Source organism: Papaver somniferum, chromosome 5 (assembly GCF_003573695.1).
Source record: "Papaver somniferum cultivar HN1 chromosome 5, ASM357369v1, whole genome shotgun sequence".
NCBI classification, from domain to species: domain Eukaryota; kingdom Viridiplantae; phylum Streptophyta; class Magnoliopsida; order Ranunculales; family Papaveraceae; genus Papaver; species Papaver somniferum.
Window position 1 is genome coordinate 115,504,703 of NC_039362.1, and position 14,772 is coordinate 115,519,474.

Below are 14,772 nucleotides of genomic sequence, written 5' to 3' on the forward strand. Positions count from 1 at the left end.
ACTAGTAGTAACAAAAATATCTTATTGTTACTAGTAAATTATGTAACTACTTTACTATACTAAACTAGTATACTAGTAGTAACTAGTACTAGTAATAAAATATGTAGTATCAATACATAACAATTTTTTTTTGATATGTAGTATCAATACATAACATACTACATATCAATATGTAGTATCAATATATAACATACTACATATCAAACATACTACATATCAATATGTAGTATCAATACATAACATATAATACATATCAATATGTAGTATCAATATATAACATACTACGTATCAAACATACTACATATCAATATTTAACATACTACATGTCAATATGTAGTATCAATACATAACATACTACATATCAATGTGTAGTATCAATACATAACATATTACTACTAGTATAATCAATATGTAGTATCAATATATAACATACTACATATCAAATATACTACATATCAATATATAACATACTACATATCAATATGTAGTATCAATATGTAGTATCAATACAGAACATATTACTACTAGTATACTACATACTACATATGTTATTACTACATACTACATACTAGTTACTACTAGTATATTACATACTACATATGTTATTACTACATACTACATACTAGTTACTACTAGTATATACTACTACTAGTAACTAGTATACTACATATGTATTATTATACGTAATGTTATATACTAGGGTTAGTAGAGTAATTTTACTTTTTTCAATACTTTTTTGGATTAGGGAGTAAATATTTTTTGGCGCTGGACTAGCCAATAACCCGGATCGGAATTTCTGGACTAAACAGTAAATCCCTCATTTTTGTTCTCATTGTTGGACGAAGCTAATGCTACAACTTTGAGTGGATCAGTTTTTCTCAAGTCCCCTCTATATATATGCCGGTCGAAAAAAAAAGAAGAAAAAAAGATGGCTCTATATGTATAGTTTGATCCTAAATATATGTACTAGCTAGCAGTGTGATGTGGCGAAGGTTCAACTGGTCAGCCAAACGAACGCCTGCCAGCAGCAGTGCCTTCATCTTAGCAAGTAAATTAAGATTGATCTCAAGGTTTCAGCAGCCTTTCTCAGTGGAAAACACTAATAGTTACTGTTTTCCTATAGCAGCCCCTCCCCCAGTCCCCTTGAATTTCCTCGCGAAGCACCGTCACAATTATTATTATTATTTTATTTTTTTTGTTCGAAAGAGGAAATCTATATTAAGAGCAGCACAAGCTTCTGTGGAGCCCGTTTTGAAGTAGCAAAACGTTGTTACATCCAGGGGTAATCACGTAAATCCAACGGGTATTTGCCTAGTTCGGTTATAACCGCGTAAGTAAGAAAAGGAAAGATTTCGGTCTGCTTCGTTCTAAAGCTATATATACAAACTAATAATCCGTTTCGGTCTGCTTGATTCTAAAGCAACATTCTTTCTGCCTGATTCTAAAGCAAACCAGCAACTATAAAACCCCTTCACCCCTTACAATAACCTCATCGTTCTGCAAGTCTTACGTTGTTCTCGCATTAACCATATCAGTTTATCAATGGCCAACGAAGAGAACACCGTCGGTGCAAACACCATTGTTCATGAAAAAATCCTAGAAACAATAACGCGTAGTGATGACGTAGAAGATAACATCGAAGAAGAACTTAATCTAGAAGAACAAGGAATCAATCTTGAGGCTCTGACGATTGACGAAACAAAGAAAACCAAGTGTCTTGTTGAACCTGAAGATTCGAACATCAAGAAAGTAAGTCGATGTATATTCCTCAATGCCTAAGGCTAGCCGGATTTGTTGTTTGAGTTCTTTTTGTTAATCTTTTTAATGGTTTATTATTGTATAGGTAACTGGAGATACAATCTACCAGACAGCAAAAGGATTCGAAGACTTGGATCTATCCACAGAATTATTAATGGGATTATATGTTGAGATGAATTTTAAAACACCGAGTAAAATACAATCGGTTAGTTTGCCCATGATCCTAAGTCCACCATATAAGGATTTAGTTGCTCAAGCTCACAATGGGTCTGGCAAGACTGCTTGCTTTGTACTGGGAATGTTAAGTAGAATTGACGTCAATTTGAAGGCACCTCAAGCAATATGTATTTGTCCGACGAGAGAATTAGCGATTCAAAATCTAGAGGTTTTGACAAGAATGGGTAAACACACTAAGATTACTTCAATTTCTGCCGTACCTACGGGGAAAACTGGTTTGAGGTCTGATAGAGCACCAATTTCTGATCAAATAGTTGTTGGAACTCCTGGAACTATTAAGAAATGGATGTCACAAAGCAGATTCAATGCTAGGGATATCAAGATGCTTGTTTTTGATGAAGCTGATCATATGTTAGCAGAGGTAATAACCAAATTCTTGTTGTCTTATTGTTTTATCTTTTATTTGTATCTATGTATTCTGTAAGTTATTACAAATTAACCAACATTGTTCGCATGTTGGTGAAACCCACCTGGTTCTTTTGGAGGCTGTATGGGGAATTTATATTAAAGGATCTGTAGTGGTTCTGTATTTGTGGAGAAACCGACCTTTATCATGGGAGAAGATGAAAGAATGTATATATGCTAATTGGAAACGCATTCACATGCAGGATGGTTTCAAAGATGATTCTGAGAGGATTATGAATACTCTTAGAAAAAGAAGTGCTCATTGCCAAGTGATTTTATTTTCTGCCACGTCCAATGATACTGTCAAGAATTTCGTTTCAAAGATGATTAAAGACGGGAATCAAATGATTGTGAAGAAAGAAGAGTTGTCATTGGAGTCAGTCAAACAGTTTAAAGTTAACTGTCCAGATGAAGCAGCAAAGAGGCAGGTCATCGACAAAGTCCTTGAATTGGGTGATAGGTTAGGGCAAATCATCATCTTTATGAATCTAATCCAATTTCCTTTGAATAGGTTAATTTGGTCATCAACTATGACTTGCCTACGCAGTACGATCGGTTGAAACACAATCCGTCTGAGCCACACTATGAAGTGTACTTGCATAAATGTGGAAGGGCTGGCCGCTTTGGCCGCAAGGGTGAGCTGTGTCTTTGAAAGTCTAAAATCTAACTTTGAATTCACAGACTACTCCAAGTTGATTGTAACTATGAGAATTTGAGATTTTTGGCATGCCAATCTGATATTTGTTTGCATAACCTTTGTGTGCAGGGGCAGTATTGAACTTACTGTGCGCTGACCCAGCCGCAGGCACCGACTCCATGATGTTGATGGAGAAGATTGAAAGGCATTTCGGTGTACATGTATCACAGGTAATTTGTGCACTCAATCCCAAAAGTTACAGTAGAGTTTATTTTGTGGAGAGTAAGAGCTCTTACCATGAGTCTTAACTTTTTCTTGGTCTATTAATTATGCAGATACCTGATTATCAAAGCGAAGAAGATCTCAGTGCTGCTCTAAAAGAAGCTGGTTTGCTGTGAGCACTGCTACCCAAATCATTTAGCATCTTGGGATTCCCTATGAATCACAAAACTACTAAGAATAAGAATTTGTACTTTATATCTCAGATATTTTTTTGACAGAAAAGGTTAATGGATTAATAATTTTTTTATCAGTTGTTAAATGGCTATTGAATGCTTTCCGGTTGAAGAGCAATACTCTACTTACAGGAATTGACTTTAATGTGTCTACGCTAGAACATCACAACACATAAGTAGATTTGATCGCAAAAATGATCTCACTGGCCTGCATAGGTTAGAAATTATTTGGCAGCTGCTGGAGAAAGACCACATTCTAAATTTTATAGAGCTATTCCACAGAAGGTCTTGGCCGTGGCGTGGCTCATTTAAAAGCTACCTCAAATATTCACCACCACAAGCCATGCCAGTAATATACACTTTACAGGCCGAGAATCTAATATGCAGCACGGTGCCCTAACTCACAAGTAAAAACCAACCCTCAAAACCTTCACACAAACAGAATTCCCACCAAAATTTTCAATTTCTCCTCTCAAACCGTAACTCCATGGAAATCTACGCTTCTCTTCTCGAAAGAACTCGAGTTTCTCAGCCTTCAATTCAGAGATTTGCAGTAATTTCCATATTCGAAAAACTCAGATCATCTAACTCAAATACCGATTCAGATTCAGGAAAAATCATAATATCTCAATGTCTCAACTCAGATTCATCTCATGTTGTTGATCAATCAGTTCGTGAGCTTTGTCTTAATGTTAAACTAGGGTTTATGAATCCTTCATTAGGTTTATTAGAACTTCAATCAGTTCTTGAAGGTTGTGATTCACGTTTTGTTGATTTGTTTATTAAGGGAATTGGTTTTCTTGTTAATTTTCAGTTTCAAAAATTAGGGTTCAGCTTAGATTCTCAAGAACATCCGTTTGTGAAAGTAGTTTGTTGTAGAATTGAAGTTGAGAATGAACTTGTTCAACAGGTGTTATCGTTTATTGTTAGGAATAAGAATTTAGTTGGGTTCGGAAAAGTTTGTGAATTCTTAAAACCCTTTTTGAATTTTGTGATTCTGAGAATACCATTTTCTTCTTCGGGATCGGATTCGGCTTCGTTTGCGAAGCATTTGATATCTTCGATTGCTTCATTATGTTGTTTGTTTCCCTCCGAGGCGTTGCCGATTGTAAAGTTGTTGATGGGATGTTTGAAGTATTTTCCTTGCAGAAATACACAAGTGAGTAAATTTTACAAGTTTTCTTTTAAGTTTTTTTTGATGTAATACACTGTTTCTGATACTTGGAACTTTTATCAGGATTTCAAAGATGTACTCTATGTTGCCGAGTGCCTGGTGAACGCATATACCGTGGTCCTGAGGTTTGTGGTAGAGAACGGATTGGTATGTAGAGAGACACATTTTGTTTATGTTTTCACTTTTCAGTTGTTTAATGTAATTGATCTTGCAAGACGGATGATTCTCATGGGATTTATTTGCTTAACGATACTACTCCATACGAGTGCATGAGTTTTTTGTGGCAATGAACTACAATTACATAGTTTAATTTGTTGGAATGCTTCATTTTGTTGTTAATTGTCATTTACACTGTGTGGACAGCTAAAAAATGAAACTCAATTATGTGGAGTGGAACTGTTGGGGATTCTTCTCTCTCTTTGTAATGATCGTGACAAACGTATGACCAGGAAGGAATCCGTTATTGAATTGGCAAAACGATTATTAGTTGTTCATAAAGAGCTACAACTGCAATTTGAACCCGAATTGTTGTCAGCTATGGTATCCTTGTTTCTCATCCTTGGTCAAGCTGAGTTGGAACATGAGCAACTATGTATATTGAAGCTCTCGTTATTCATGTTGAATTGGAAAAGAGAAAATGGTATGTTCATTTTTATTTTGTTTGAGCATATCAAAACTGCCCTCTCTAGCGTTTGAGTTTAGTTCCTCTTCCGCCTTTTTTTTGTGTGTGTCGAGAGATCCATTGAATTGTGTGTCAGTGAACGTTTGTCCATTTTAATACTTCTATGTCTGCTTGGAATCTTAAAAATCAGAATCCTAGAAGCTAGATTAATTTACCCAGGGCCTTCAGGTGTACCATGTTTGCAAAACTCTGCTAGTGATGATTGGGTTTGGAAAAGTTGTTACCCTACCACAATTAATTCATAATGTTCATTTTGCCCTGGTCAGGTTTTTATCACTGTTTTCCTGCACAATGTTTTGCATTTTCATTTCGATCCCATTCTTTATCACTTATTTCGAACATGCTTTTGGAAGATGGGTTTGTGTTCACTGGTAATATACAAAAATGCTGGTATCTGTATCCTTCTTTTTTTGATCAGTGGTATCTTGTATCATTCAGCAGAACATGTTCTGGCAAAAGCTGTTGGTGGTTTCAGTGAAGAGCTTTTATTAATATTTCCTGTCATCAACCTACTCTCATCACCTTCTAGATCTGTAAAGGCTGCAGCGAGTGATCTGCTTTCAGTTTTGGAAAATATTTTAATAGATCTATTGGTTGAACGAAACAAGATAACCAACATTCAAGAGAGATTGCCAACTATCAGCACACCTGAATCAATTGTTTCTAGAATGATGCGACACCAGTGGTTTCAGGTTTGTTTGGCAACCTTACCCGTTCACATTTGTTCTATTATGATAATTTTGTTAGGAAATAGCAGAAATTCTACTACTTCCTTATGTTTTTTTTATCATGTATATTACATGTTTTGTTCCCCTCTTTGTGTGCTCATAAAATCCTTTCTTCTTGTCTGTTTGTTCTTAAATGATATTTTTATAATCATAAGTAAAGTTGTTTAGTATTCTTTTTTTTTTCACTTTCAGGACCAAGCTTCGTTGCATAGTTCTTACTTTCTTAGTATTGTTTCCAATACCAAATGTGATTTTGAGGAGGTGAACAATATAAAAGATTCATGGGTATCTCAACTTAAAGAATACTGTGTCGTGATTGTTGATAAACAAAAATCTTCACCAATATCCCAGACTAAAGAAAATCTTGTTACAGGTTTATTCCTTACTTTAATTTATGATTGTTTATTCCTTACACGATTAGTAGGCGATTTGTTTATATTCTAGTCAAATCTGATAATTGCTCTTCGTCATTGTAGATATGCCTGTGGTACTTGCATCTTTGGTATCTCTTGCAATCTTGCATCCTTCACTGGGGAGGTATGCTATAGGTTCTTTGGAAGCTATAGGTCTCATGGATCCTAAAATGGGTCTGCCTATGCTGCTTGCAATCATATTCTATAACAGGATTCTCTCAAATGATGAAAGTACTTCGCATGAAATAGTGGTAAGTTGCAGTCCTGCAGGTTTCAAATTTCGTTCTTGGATAATTCATTTTTCACGGTTCTCTTACCGTTACTTGCAGCTAGAGCTTTTGGAAATGCTTCCATCACTTGCTTCACATCCTGGAATGATACCATTTATTGTTCAAACTATTGTTCCAATGCTTCAAAGGGACACAAAGCCGTATGTTTCTTCTGAACTTGGATCACTTGTTGTGCGTCCATTGAAAATGTGAAGCTTACAAACTAATAAATCTTTATTGTTGGTTCATATTATAAGAGTATTGCGCGCCACAGCTACTCGTCTGCTTTGTAAGACATGGGAGGTTACAGATCGTGTCTTTGGAAGTTTGCAGGTGTGGTGATAGTAATCCTACCTCTCTTGCTGCTTGATAGTACGTTTATCTTCGGTTCTGTGCCTGTGCTTTATTCCAAACTTCTTGAAATATAAAAGTTCTTGATAATTTAAGTGGATGCAATAATGTTCCATGTGATCTAAGTTGGAGTGTTAGGATTTGTTTCTTTTATTGACCAAGTCATCTCTGATGATCCCTAAACTTGGTGAACCGTGAAATTCTGCATAGTTTTGTATAATTTATTTTGACTTGATTATATGTTCCATTTTGTTTCTTTGTGTTTCAGGGAATTCTGCAGCCAAAGGCATTTCAAGAGTTTGTAAATGAAAAGAATATCTGTATAAGTATGGCTGCTTCTGTTCGGGATGTTTGCCGAAAGAACCCCGATAGGGGTGTGGACCTTATCCTTTCAGTTTCGGTATGGTACTCCATGGGCTGTATCTTCCTCTTTCCTTTGTTTTCAATGTACTTTTCAAGTAAAGGGGCTTCTCTTACCCGCCTATCTTACCTTGTTTTTCTTCTGATCAATGCCAAGCAACAGGCGTGTATTGAGAGTCGAGATCCTACTGTAAAAGCTCTTGGTTTCCAAAGTCTGGGACATCTCTGTGAAGCTGATGTAGTTGGTATGACAGATCTGTTTTCTTAGCATTGCCTGGATCTATATATGTATTCTTTCAAATAGTTGGATCTCAAGTAAATATAACATATAAATCTCTTAGAAAGGCCTTTATACTTGCTACCTTCCCTTAAAACGCACTCAATGGCTGAAAGAGTTGCTGACTGCCTTAAAATAAACCTTCTTTTATTATTCTACTCTTTTCAAACGGCATAATTTTATAAAGAATGTGATCCAGGATATCCACATCAAAAGCTCGCATTACTAATTCTTAGATAAGCTCGCATTACTAATCCTATATCCACATCAAAAGCTCGCATTACTAATTCTTAGATAAGCCATAATATATATATATATATATATATATATGTCTACATATTCTTCATGAGCTTGCTGAGCTACTCCTCCTTCATGGTCGTTAAGTTATTGTCGTCGATGTGTCATTTTTATCGCTTAAGTATCTTTCGCTGTGTATATTGTTTCCAATATTCTTTTCAAATTCGTATTTTATTGTTCAGATTTTTATACTGCTTGGGATGTTATTGCGAAGCATGTGCTGGGATACTCCATAGATCCTATAATTGCAAATAGGTAAAGATCATGCCTAGTAGTTTTGGTTTTTCTTCGAGTTTGTTTAAGCAACACCTTTATTTAGTATTTCATTCTGATCGTTCACTGATATCTTTAAGATCTTTATTGATCGTATGCTGAAGTATTGATGATTCGCACAAGTCGGTGACTTCTGGTTTCCATGCTCATGGTTGTAGTCATATGCTTGATGATCCGTTACTGATTGGAGCTTGTGTGTTCTGGGCAGCTTATGTCTTCTCTTAAGATGGGGTGCGTTGGATGCGGAAGCATATCCAGAAGCTTCCAAGAGTGTGTCGCAGATTTTGTGGGAAGTTGGTACCTCTAGCTACGCAACTCATGGATATAAATGGGCCAAGGCACGGACCTCCGCTTTTGAGTCGTTGACCCATTACGAGGTAAACTCTCCGCCAAAGTATATACATGGTTCTATCTCTTATTCTCTTTTCTAATTGATCTTCTCAAAAATTATGTTGGTCCAACCATTAACTTCTTTTGGGTGTTCCCATTTCCTGAGATACCACCCAATAATCCAAGTTCTATTTCCTTATATTGTTTTACTTTACAGTCTTTGCAGTCTCCTCATTTGTGGTATGTTTTCAGGTAGAGCACATAAAAACAAACATTCATGATTTTAATAAAAGGAATGTTGAGGTACTTATTTCTGAGGTTGATCCGGATGTACTTAGAGCTGTCGAGAAATTGGAAGTCAAGATTATTACTTTTGAGCACATGTAAATCATATTTCGCCTTCTATTCATTTGGTTACCGGTTTTGTAAACTTGTGACAAAGTTTTTGATTGCTTGAATTGATAAGCCTGTATTTAATGGCAGCAATCGGCGAAGACTGTTAAAGGAGAAAAGAGTTGTTGTGCACAAGGTTGAAAAATTGCTGGATGTGTTTCCTCAAACTATATTCAAATCAGGTGCGAGGAACTGTCTATGTAGTTCCTGTAATTTTTGGATGCCTTTGTGGTTCCTATAAGATTTAGCAGTCGCCTTCTTCCGAATCAGTTTTACACATTATCTGTCTGAAGAATATTTACAATTTTTCTTACCCTTCGCTTTGCAAATATATTGCTTACTTCAGAAAACCATCTTTATACAACATATTTCATTTGCTAATTACTTGACCATTTCCATGCAGGGGCAAGAAACAATAATGCTAGTAAATTACCTGGTGCAGCTCTGTTGTGCCTTTCTTTCGTTCCCAAAGATTTACAGTACTCTGGGAAATCAGAGGTATACGTTGACGATGCTTTAGTGGGATGTTTACATGGAATCTGGTTTTCCACTTAAATTCTCCTCATCTTTTCTTTCAATTCTCTCTCCATTTCTCTCTCTCTCTTCAGGTTCAGGACCTACAAAAGCTGCACACTGCATATGAAAATGCTCTAGTAGACATTGCCGACTCTCTACATCTGTCAAGAAATATTCTGATTGCATTACTCTCCCTGCAATCGTGGAAACCTTTCGTGCAACGTTGGATGAAGGCAGTATTGAAATATCAGGACAGCAAATCGCCTTCAAATCTGTTGGAGAGAACTACAAAGGCTGCTGATGATATTCTTAAGGTTCATATTTCCATTCTGCCTGGTTATATTAGTTTACTTTCCACTTAGGATTTATTAGGACTTAGGATTGTGACACATTAACCACTATGAAGACCCAATTGTTCTAAGTTTTAAAATAAACTTAAATAGAGTCATGGGAACCTTGTGAAGACCCAAGTGTTCTAAGTTTTGGAGACTAACTTAAGTTGAGTCACGGGAGTTTAATTTTGTATGCAAATACTTGATCATGCAGAGATTGACAAGAATTGCTGAACAATCTGTTCCTCGATCTTCAGAGAATATAACTCTTGCTGTGGGTGCTTTCTGTATGGTAAGAATCTATATACATTTTAACATTTATCAAGTCGCATGGATACTGCTGTGAGCATGGAAGCATGTTCAGGTACAATTACATATCATACTGTAGAGAGTGTTTATAATCCTGTGTACTGAGTTGGCTGCAATTGGGATATCACCAGGTGTTGCCTCCATCTGCCCATGCTATAACAACAACTGCCTCAAAGTTCCTATTGAAATTGTTGTATCAGTATGAACATGAGCATAAGCAATGGTCAGCTGCTGTTGGGTTGGGGTTGGTTTCGGGTTGCGTACACTCGACCGATCGCAAGCACAAGTATCAGATCATATCTGGACTTTTAAAGGTAATTTTGGACATGTTTATAAGATGGAGATGAGCTCAACATACTCATGGTTTTTACCCCCTGAAATATAAGTACTACGATAGAAGAATGAAACTGTGTGCTCTAATATTTCTGGAAATTTTCTGCTTCTAGGTTGGTTATAGTAGCAAAAGCTCTCTTGTGAAAGGAGCCTGTATGGTCGGATTGGGTTTTGCTTCTCAAGACCTTCTTACAAGAGTTGAAGTTGCTGCTGATGTTGTTAACTCTGAAGATACTAATAGACTGATGGAGTCCAATTTACTTGGCAAAATCGTAACTGCTTTTTCTCTAATGATATGCCAGCTGAGTCCATCTTCAGCTGAGTGCTTTGAGAGTCTCTGTGGATATGTCCCACTGGATACTGACGATCCGGATACTGATAATTCTGTTTCACTTTTTACTGATGGAAATTACATGGAGGAGGATGTCTGGGGTGTTGCAGGAGTCATAATGGGTCTTGGGCATTCTGTTAATGCTATATACCGAGCTGGGGGGAGTGATTCTGTGATCAAGATGAAAACCTTGCTTAAATCGTGGGTTCCTCATGTGAATCTTGTTGTTCAGAGTTCTCATACTTGCAGTGCAGAATCTGCGATAATGTTATCCATTGGTTCCTGCCTTGCGCTTCCTACTGTAGTGGCATTCTGCCAGAGAGTAGAACTCATTGATGATAATGAACTGAACTGTGTAGTTAATGGTTACAAAGATCTAATTTCTGAGCTTTTATCTGTAAAAAAATCGGGTATCTTCCATGAGAGTATGTTGATGGCATCATGTATTGGAGCAGGAAGCCTCCTTTCATGCATTTTGGATGAAGGGGTGCGTTCTATGAAAAGTGAAAATGTAAATGGTTTGATGGAACTGTGCCGAAGATGTTATTCGAATACTTACCCTCCAACTGTTCATTTTGGCGCAATGCTTGGAGTTGTAAATGCATTGGGTGCAGGTGCAGGAGCTCTCACCATCATCTCTTCTAAGCCTTCCAATTTACAGGCTGGTCATGGAACTATGGTATAGTCCTTGTAATGCTTTCAGTTTACCAAATTTCTTTTGACTTTCTACAATCTAATTGCCTGTAGCTTTCTGATCAGGAATCATCTTTTGTTAGAGGGCCTATACTTTCAAATGCTGTTTGTGAGCCACTCTCTGCATCATCGATCCAAGAAATGTTTCTTGTTGCACAAGATTCTAAAGATCAACAATTGCAAAAATATGCATCATGGGCAGTTTCATTTCTAAGACATCGATGGTGCGCTGATGAACTGAAGAATGGTTTCCAGAGTGATTCGAACCAGTCTAAGCTTGTTTCTCGAAGTTTCTTAGAGAACAGTGGGGTCTGGCAGCTCTGCACATGGCTAGCAGACCTTAACTACTCTCAGGTTAACTTTGTCTCTCTTTTTCAGACCGGCTCTTTTGTTTGCTTGGTTATCAGCTGAAAGCAAATGCTGATTCAGTTTCCAACTTTTTTTTTCTTTCTGTATTCAGGAAGGTACCATCACTCATGTGAATACAGTTGAAACTGTGTTAAGGTGCCTGTCGTTTGCCCCCAGGCTGCCATCTTTGGATTGGGGAGCCATCATTAGACGTTGCATGATATATGAGGATCAAGTTTCTGGAAAGCTATTTCCAGGTGCAACCCTGAAGAAAGGAAACCTTAGAGAGGGGTGCCTTCAGTTTGCATTAGCTCATGCAAACCAAGTTGATTCCCTCTTATATTTCTTGGATGAGCTGACTGACCTGTCCAGGTTCAGGACACTTGAGCTAAACCTGCAGACATGCTTGCTCTGTCATCTGGCAGAACTAATAAAGATCTTCGCTGGTTCTAGGTTGAGCAAACTGTTTGATGATATGGCTGATTATTTCAGTTCAGTAGTGTCTTCCCCGCAGACATATAACCCACATCAGAAAAGCTTGTTGCGGGTTTCATTTTGGAAGGGTTTGTACTGGTGTCTCAACGAAGCTTCTAATGGTTCCGCAGAGTATGTCGCGAATTTGGAAAAGTGCATGGAATTGTTGTTTGTTATGCTTCCTGTTCAACACTTCGATCCCAGCCTAAGGGACGGTCAGATGAACTCCATAGAAGAGTGGTCTGAGGCAGTTAGGTGCTTGGGGAAGACTCGGCAAAGTTGGTTAATGAATACTTTGGAGGTATATATAATTTTTCCTTAATAGTGCATGTACGTAAATGGCATCACTATGTTCGCCTATTAGGCTATAAATAAATTTGTATGAAACTTTGACTATCACTTACAGAGATCTTTTGCGTTGAGTTGGGTAGGTTTTAGAGACTAGTCAAGTACAAGGAGTCTTCTCCACTGAACATGTGAAAAAAATTCAAGCGGCAACGAGGCTAGTAATGACTGGTTGCATTCCCTGGGCAGAGCTTGGAAAGATGAAATTTTATGTACTGAATTCCGAGTTAGTTGGTAAGTTCCTTCTACAAAACCTCGGTATACATAAATAGCATATACTTAAAACCACCATGTTTGCATCTTAGATTTCATCATGAAAACATGGAAGATTGGATGCATTCCCATAATGAGAACTCCAATAATTGCAGATGTGTGGGATGTACTAGTTGAAGTTGTTGCAGCGCTGCAACATGCAGATGGAAGTACTAAAAGAAAATGGCTTGTTGATGCTATGGAGATTACTTGCATGACAAAGAACCCTTCGACGGTAGATTTTTTGTGATTCTGGAACTTGGTATAATATAACTGTGATAAGATTTTCCTACTAAAATTTCTCTCCAACAGGCACTGCACTTCATTGGTCTGCTCGGGAGTAGCTTCTGTAAATATATGCCGCTTCTAACAATTGACCCAGTTACTGTATTGAGTGATTTACCTATCACGCTTCCTTCTCTATTATCCAATAGCAGTTGGAAGGTTATTGCAGAATCAGTGGTTTTTAACTTGTGGGTATCCACTCAACGTGTTTATGACTGGGCGAAATGTTTAGCAACCAATGCTGGTGATAATGATAATGAAGTCACTCTTAGACAGCCACAGCAGCATCCAATTGACACAAGTGAAAATGGCAATGCTATTTTCCTCGCAAGATTGTTGCATGAAACATGTGTTTCTTTGAAAGACTATTTGCCGCTTGATAAGCAGTTGAGACTTGCTAATATGGTGCTCCAATGAATTTAACAGTACCTTCATTGGCATGAATTAGTGGAACAACAGAGAAGCTTTGTTCAGGGTTACTCGGGATCCCGAGATAAGATCACAAATGTAGGCGATTTGAGCAATATGATTTCTTGAGCACTTTGACATAATAGTGAAGACATTCCTCTTCACATCGTTGCATGTAGGAATCCACCATCAAACTGGAGCAAGTGTTCATAATGTTGTCACTGTACTTGTAAGTTGCAACTATTTTAGTTCAGGGTTTTATATTTTGTTCAAAAAGGTCACCTCGTTGTAAATCAACTGTATATCGAAAGGAAAAGTAAAAAACCCATCTTTTGACTATGTAATACCACAAAGTATAGTAGAGATAGCTTTACTACCAGAAACCCCAAGTCATGTCTTAAACTCTCAGCTGACATCCATAACGGTGTAAAAGTTGACATCCATAACGGGGAACTATATGGGGATGATAATAATATCATCGTGATACAAAAAGTCCAGTGATAGAAGGGTGCGTGAAGGTGTTGGAAGAAAGTAGGTAAGACATGGACACTGGCGGCTGCTGGTTTTAGTTTGCTTCCTTTGATTTTGTTCTACCCACCAACACTGTCAACTGGATGTCCGCATCTGTAAAAAAGAATCTTTTCTCAGCCTTTTGGCTAAGATCAAGTGTACTTTCTGTTTTTATCAGATTAATATCTGATATGCGAGCTATCGGCTCACATGATATTGTATTAATTTTAATCGTGGGGAATTCCCCTAACAGTAGCTTGCTATTGGGGTTTTCGTGCATTGCCTTTGCGTTGTGATAAGAAAAAGAAATCAGATAGACAAAGTTGAAAAAATTACTATTATCGCCCTGGAAAATGCGGGTTTTATTCTTAGGAAAGCGTCCAGATTTTTCTTGTGATCCTAGCCTATTCTAGAAATAGTTCGAATTGTAATAAGACGTAATCACCTTTACATAAATGTTCTAATACACCTGTTACACACATATCCAATGCATTTTCTCACGCGAATTGTGTTGGAAAAATTGACACCCCAATCACAGCGGAAAACAAGATCAGAAAGGACAATTGGTGATTGAACGAAATATGCATGGGAGAAATA

At 37.2% G+C, this 14,772-nt stretch overlaps 1 protein-coding gene, 1 non-coding gene and 1 pseudogene across 6 annotated transcripts; all 3 read left to right on the plus strand.

Annotated features, from left to right (window-relative positions):
• Positions 1-1,512: 1,512 nt before the first annotated feature.
• LOC113277725 lies at positions 1,513-3,501 on the plus strand (annotated as a pseudogene).
• A 303-nt stretch (positions 3,502-3,804) lies between these two features.
• LOC113282472 (protein RST1-like) lies at positions 3,805-14,430 on the plus strand. Of its 5 annotated transcripts, none has more exons than XM_026531482.1 (24): positions 3,805-4,651; positions 4,730-4,813; positions 5,030-5,306; positions 5,787-6,040; positions 6,269-6,449; positions 6,553-6,740; positions 6,819-6,919; positions 7,016-7,091; positions 7,378-7,509; positions 7,627-7,714; positions 8,226-8,298; positions 8,525-8,693; positions 8,899-9,029; positions 9,130-9,221; positions 9,443-9,537; positions 9,648-9,869; positions 10,102-10,179; positions 10,328-10,510; positions 10,643-11,539; positions 11,608-11,907; positions 12,014-12,676; positions 12,807-12,954; positions 13,089-13,207; positions 13,285-14,430. In XM_026531482.1, exons 1-24 carry the CDS (start codon positions 3,980-3,982, stop codon positions 13,672-13,674), a joined length of 5,613 nt encoding a protein of 1,870 aa, XP_026387267.1. In that variant the 5' UTR covers positions 3,805-3,979; the 3' UTR covers positions 13,675-14,430. The 5 variants fall into 5 exon arrangements, with proteins under 5 accessions (XP_026387267.1, XP_026387268.1, XP_026387269.1 ...); XM_026531483.1 differs by having other exon boundaries at positions 5,790-6,040; XM_026531484.1 differs by having other exon boundaries at positions 3,806-4,651; positions 7,633-7,714.
• Positions 14,302-14,489, plus strand: LOC113284684. Its single transcript, XR_003328319.1, has one exon. It is a non-coding gene; the product is annotated as a U2 spliceosomal RNA (small nuclear RNA).
• Positions 14,490-14,772: the final 283 nt, after the last annotated feature.